A 6,613-nucleotide genomic window follows, 5' to 3' on the forward strand; every position below is an offset into this window, starting at 1 on the left:
CACTTGTATTTTGCAGCGCTCACTTGTAGGACAGAGATGGAGGTTATGCAGAATTTAAGGTTTTAAGAAGATAGTATAGACTGCCATGATCAGGTGCAGGGCTCAGACAAGCATCTGCTTATGTGCAGCTGGGTCCTTTGATCCTGCTTCCACTGTTTTCCCATGCCTGATCCTCCAAATCCACCCTGCTCCTTTCCTTTCCCCACCTTTGGCCCTTCCACTAAATGTTGTGTAAGAAGTTTTGCAATCCTATAAACCTCTTCTGCTCTCCTATAGTAAATTTTGCACTGTCCCACAAGCTCTCTCAAATACCCCATAATATTCATGATTGCATTTCCCCCTTATCAGTTATAAAGTTCAGGTTAACCCTTTTTGAGGCTCTGCTGGAGCAGTTCCTTTAATGGCCTATCAGCCATGGCTGAAGAGTTCTGGTCTTCGTTATTGTCTCCCTTATGGCTTCTTAATGTTTGTGTGTCTGTATGTTTAATTTACCACTTGTTATTTCTTTTATACTGAATAGCCCTAATCAGATAGTGTAATGAGCCAGAGGCTCTCATGTTCCATGTACTTTACAACAAGGAAATGAAAATTTTATGTCACCAACTCAATTTTCAGAATAGGGAATATTTAATTTTTTTTTTTTATTTTTGCCATGGAACAATCAGTCAAACATATGAACTCAGTATGCACAGGCAGAGGTGTAGTGCAGATTTGTTTATCTAAAAAGCACTGATTGCATGTAGCAGAGGTTAATAGTGTGCTCTTGCATCTTGGCAGAAAGGGCAGTTGAGGAAAATGCATGATCTTGAAAGACACCAAGCAACATACACTGAGCTGTCTGGTAGACTGTTATAGCAGAAGCGGTACTGCTGTACTAAAGGAAAATGTGAAATGATGTAAAACAACTTCTAAACATCATCCTACAATCACTTCCAGGAGAGGCAAGCTCACCTGGTAGTGATTTCTTAAGAACTCTGTGGAAAAATTAATCACATTTCCTTCGTTATTCTTTTATGAACTGTGATAAACTAGTGGCTGGCCAGATTTTCTAGAAACATCAGGAAGTGCATTTTTTAATTACAAAGTATACCAACATGTACAAAAGCAAAAACTTAAACAGTTAAATGCATTTTGACCCTAAAATGCCAGTTTTGTACTCTGCTTCTAGACACATTCTTCTTTCTTGTCAGAGGCATAGATATAGAAAGTAACTACAAATTGAATTACCTGTAGATAAAAGATTAAACCCACCTCAATTTTAGGTGAATGTTTTCCCAGTTTTTGTTCTGGGGAAGACTTTTATTTGTAGCTTTCTAAAATGCAGATTGGAAATATATTTCAGTGTACTTGAGTTCTCCCTTATTTAACCATGGCGAATATACACTTTTTATTCCATGTACATATGGTAATGTTGAAATTCAAAGTTCTGTGGCACTGGGAAGAGGCATTCTTTGCACATTTCTCTAGCATGCCTGGCTTAGTGATCTTTTAAATAAATGTTTTTCTTGAGTTATTTTTAATTTTTTTTTTTTGTAAAAAGTAGGAAATCACTCACTCTCCTGGTTTCCGCTCACAGAACTCATGGAATGGTTCAAACTGGGGTGTACAGAGAAGAACAGTCACTTAAAGATTTTAAAGATACACTGCAAAGACTGCAGTCACTTTCTGCTCCCACGGTGCATGCCAGCAGCCCTTGGGCCTGTGCTCTTTCGGGTGCGTGAACGCTCACTTTGGTTTCATTTATCGAATATATACTTCTGTAACACCTTCTTGTTACTTTTCTCAAAGCGCTGGTCAGATACTGGCTCGATATCAACGCATCTTTCTCACCACAGTCACAACAGTGGCTTTGGGATGCATTTTATTTTGAAGGTAGCCTGTTGCATCCGTGTTGGAGAGCGTTTTCTGCTCCAGTGCTCCTCCTCATCTGGTTCGGTTGCTGCTTGAAGCTGGCTCTTCCCCTTCCCATTGGCTTCTCCCCTTCATTCGGCCCAGGTCTTTCATTTCCTTCCACAAATCTTTCCCAGTCTTTAGGCGACCTGCTCAACAGATATTATATCTGGTAAAATAGCCATGGCTGGCCTCAACTTTGCTTCTGTGAACCAGTAGTTCACTCAGGAGCATTTTGATTTCCCTCCACTCAGCTGTCTAAAACGGTGCTCTGTTATATATGTATGTAGTCAACAGATAGAAGTGGAATTGGGCTTCCAACTTCCCAGGAGACCTCTAGCATTTATAATATCTTCCCTTTTTTGCTTACGCGGTGTATCGTGCTAACACTGAACAACAAGCCTTCGGGGGGCAACGCGCTTGCTGCGCCTCGGTTCCCTCTCGCCTTGCTGGTCGCGGCCCCGCAGCCCCGCTTGGCGCCGGCGGCCGCAGCGCTCTGCTCCAACGCCGCCGCCGGCCAGGCCCGACGGGACGGGGACGGGCTCGGCCGGCCAGCACCGCCCTGCCCCGCCCAAGCGGCGCTGGTGCCGCCCGGCCGCACCGCCCCCGCCGCCGCCCTCAAATAGCCGCCGCCGCCGTCGGGCCGCGCCGCCGCCATGGTCACGGCGGCGGGCGGCGGCGGCGGCGACACGGGCGGGCGGCGGCGGGGCCCCGGCAGCTGCCCGCGGCCCCCGGCCAAGCGGCGGCGGGCGGCGGCGGGGGCGCCGGGGCCGGAGCCGGAGCCGGAGCCGGGGCCGGAGGGCCCGCTGGAGCTGCAGGCCTTCCGCGACTACGGGGAGAGCTGGTACCGCTCCCGCAAGCGGCTGGAGAGCCGCTTCCAGCCGCGGGAGCCGCTCGCCCGGCAGCCGCAGGTGGTGGTGGTGGTGGTGGTGGTGGGGCGGGAGGCGGCGGGCGGCGGGGACCGGCGCGCTGAGCCCTCGGTGCCGCAGGTGACGGCGGAGGCGCGCTGCAGGCTCGTCAGCTGGCTCATCCCCGTGCACCGGCACCTCGGCGTCTCCTTCGAGGCCCTCTGCCTCGCCGTCAACATCCTCGACCGCTTCCTCGCCACCACCCCCGTGGCCGCCGACTGCTTCCAGCTCCTGGGGGTGACGGCGCTGCTCATCGCCTGCAAGCAGGTACCGCCCCGGCCCCGGCCCCCGCCCCCGCCCCGGCCCCGGCGGCGCGCCCGGCTCCGCTCCGCGCCGCCCGGGGGGCAGCGGGGGCAGCCGGGGGGCCGGGCGCGCCTGCCCCCGCTGCTGGATTTGGCGCAGCCCGCCCGCAACGTGCCCCGCAGGTGGAGGTGCACCCGCCGCGGGTGCGGGAGCTGCTCGCCCTCTGCTGCGACGCCTTCAGCCGCCAGCAGCTCTGCAGCCTCGAGTGCCTCGTGCTGCACAGGCTGCAGTTCGGCCTGGCGGCGCCCACCGTCAGCTGCTTCCTGGAGCACTTCACGCAGCTGCGCGTCGCCGCCCGCGGGGGCGACGCGGCGGAGGCCCGCGACGCCCGCAGCCTGGCCCGCGGCGTCGCCGAGCTCAGCCTGGCCGACTACGCCTTCACGCGGTACGCGCCCTCGCTGCTGGCCGCCGCCGCGCTGGGGCTGGCCGACCGGCTGCTGCGGCACCGGGCGCCGCTGGACCTGCGCCTCAGCGGCCACCCGCGGCGGCTGCTGCGGGGCTGCATGGGCGAGCTGCGGCTCCTGGTGGCGCTGAACGGCGAGTCGCTGCCCCTCGTGCTGCCCCCCGGCCTCTCCGAGCGGTGCTCGCGGCTGCGCGGCCCCGACGCCCCGACGCCGCGGTGCCGGCCGCGGGCCGCCGCCGGGGAGGCGGCGCCGGCCGCGGGCTCCCGCCCGGCCGCGGCCGCGCCGGGTCGCGGCGCTCCCTAGGGCCGGCTGCGCGCCTGCCCGGCGCGGCGGCACCGGCACCGGCACCGGCACCGGCAGCGCGGTCTGAGAGCCAGACCGCCTTCTGCGCCTTGCCGCTCCACGGCGGCTGCACTCACAGACTGATTTTTACGTCCAGCGTGTAAATAGCGTACACAGGCGCAAGTACCGTGTTACTTACCTATTTGGAAGATGGCTCATACAGATAACGGCACTGGCACAGGTGGAGGAACCACACGGACGTTTAATAAACCCTTTCCCACTTGTCACCTGTACTTGTTTACTTGCTTGTGGGCCGCGCGCGTATCTGCCGGGGGGAAAGGCATCGGCACACGACGAGTTGACCTCCACAGTTAATTCCAGCCTCTGCAAAATAATTACACGCAACGGTATCGTTCTCCATTTAAAACTGACATGCACTGTCCTGGCAACGGTTCTGGGGAGGGGAAAAAATAAGTTACCACGATGTAAGACAAGAAAATGTTAAATAATAACTGCAAAGGCACCGCGGCATGAGAAAAACTCAAGGGGAAAAAAAGGCATCACACATCACGTAGCAACATATCTTTTTCTTCATTTTTATTGCATTTTTATCTCTGCACAGAGGTGACGTTAAAACAGCATATAAATATCTAAAACAGGTACCATTTATAAGTAGTCCTCCAAGCTGCACGCATTTCAAGGCAGCACGAAAGGGGCGAACCGCACACTAAGCTGGTTTCAGTTCAATATCTAGGTTTAAGTAACCAAACAAATGTAGGGAAACGTACTCCCCCCCCAAAACCGCTTGGTCGGAAAGTGCCTGCGCGCACGGCACAGCACACGCAGGGGCCGTTTGGCCTTGGCGCGTCACCTCGGTGCTGATTTCAGCGGGCGGGAGCCTTTCCCAGTGTGCGGCTCAGCTGAGCCCAGGTGCCACGGACTCACCCCCCCCCTTTTTTTTTGCCCCCACCTCATGCTTTTTATGCCCCCTAAGCTTGGCATTTCATAGATGCACCTATCTAAGGCATAAAAACGCTTGGAAAAATCAAGCCTGGGCGCTGCCTCGGAGGGGCCGAGGCGCGGGCAGCGGCGGCCGCTCGGGGCTGGAGGATGATGCTCGGAGCGGGCCCGGCCCCGCGCTGCGCCGCCGCCCCGTCGCCCGCCCAGGCCCGCCGGGCGGGGGGAGCCGCTGCCCGCGGGAGGGGCTGTCCCGGGCCCGGGCCCCGCGGGGAAGGGCTGCGCGGGCGCGGGCGGCGTTTCCGCGCCTCGGCGCAGGGGAGGCGAGGCGAGGCGGGCGGCAGCCCGCTCCCGCCGCCGTCCCGGGCTCGCCCCGCTGCGCGCCCGCGGCCCGCCCGCGCCCGCGGGGCGGCGCCGAGCGCGGAGCGCGGGGCCGGGGCGGCGGCCGCAGCGGCGGGCCCGGCGGCACCATGCAGCAGGGCGGCCGCAGGGCCTTCGGCAGCATCTGCCCCAACACGGTGCAGGACCTGCCCGCCCGCCTCGCCAAGAAGCCGGCCCGGCTCGGCGGCGCCCCCCCGGGCGGCGGCGGCGGCGGCGGCGGCGGCGGGGCGGCGGGCCCCCCCCCGGCGGCGCCGGGCCCCCGCTCGCCCCCGGCCCGGCCGCGGCCCCGCCGCCCCGGCCCCGCCGCCCCGTCGCCGCCGCGGCCCCCAGCGCTCGCCCCCGGCGACTGGCAGGACGTGGCGGCGACCACCTCCGTCCTCCCCGCCGCCGCGCAGCAGGTAACCCCGCGCCGGGAGCAGGAGCGGGGCCGGGCCGCCCCGTCCGGGCAGCGCCGCCGGCGGTGGGGCCGAGCCCCGGCGCTGCCGATGGGCGCTGCCCGCGCCCGGCCTCGGGCCTCCCGGCCGTGCAGTGGGCACAGGTGCGGTCCCGCGGCTCTTCGGCGGTAGCCCGGGCTGGCGAGGCGCCTTGCGGCGGTGCTGGGGCCCTTTCTGGGAGACGCAGGCAGAGACCCTTCCTTCAGCACCGCCCCGAGAGCCGCCGCCCGGGGCCGGGCGCTGCGCCGGGGCTGCCGGCGGGCAGCTGCGCTGCTGCGAGGGGCAAGAGGCGTTTCTGAACCGGCGCCCGGGGCGGCCTGCGTGGCCCCGGGGTGTCCGTGCGGGCAGGGCAGGAGCAGTCACGGCAGCTCCTCACGGCCCGGGGCGTCGCGGCCGTGCGCACGGTGGCCCAGGCCAAGGCTGAGAGCGGCAGAGGCCACGGGCGGCGTAAGGGTTATGTCCAGCCCCGTCCAACACGGGCCAAGCCACGGCGTGCAGGCCCGGCAGGCCTGAGCCCTGGGCCCTGCTCACAGGCACGTTTCATCCACCTCTTGCAGGGTTACTGCTCGCAGGATGAGCCCGACTTTGATTTTCAGGAGTTCAGAGATGCTGTGGATGATTTCATATCTGGCAAGTATGTTTTTGCTTACATGAGCCAAACATGCCTGTGCCTGCGCATCAGAAGTCCTGCTGTGTCCAGGTGCCGCATTCGGTCGCCTCCCATGCTTTTTTGTTTTGTTTTGGGGTTTTGGATGCCCATGCACCTGCACATCTGTTTAACCCTGGGACAGTCCGTAGGGCAGCTCACCTCCGTGGTCCTTTGCAGAGGGACCTGGGCTGGCACTTAGCTCTTCACATCCCTCTGCTCTGCAGCCAACCGCAGAGAAGTAAAATGAGCTTCACACGAGTTCAGGGCACGTGGCTGCCGCGGTGGAGTGACAGCATGCCTGCACTAACGACCGGGGGAGATGCTCGGTAGAGAGACTGGGGGGGGGGGGGGGGAAGAGGACGTGGGAACCTTTTCTACCCTAATGCCTGGGAGTTTTCCTTCTAG

At 60.7% G+C, this 6,613-nt stretch overlaps 1 protein-coding gene across 1 annotated transcript; it reads left to right on the top strand.

Annotated features, from left to right (window-relative positions):
* Positions 1-2,660: 2,660 nt before the first annotated feature.
* On the top strand, positions 2,661-3,808 carry LOC135325080 (cyclin-O-like; the record flags this gene model as incomplete). The annotated part of the gene is made up of 3 exons (XM_064502557.1): positions 2,661-2,801; positions 2,880-3,065; positions 3,224-3,808. Coding segments are annotated over 3 exons (912 nt in total), but the record flags the coding sequence as incomplete, so codon positions are not given.
* Between the last annotated feature and the right edge of the window lie 2,805 nt (positions 3,809-6,613).

Source organism: Dromaius novaehollandiae, chromosome Z (assembly GCF_036370855.1).
Source record: "Dromaius novaehollandiae isolate bDroNov1 chromosome Z, bDroNov1.hap1, whole genome shotgun sequence".
NCBI classification, from domain to species: Eukaryota; Metazoa; Chordata; class Aves; order Casuariiformes; family Dromaiidae; genus Dromaius; species Dromaius novaehollandiae.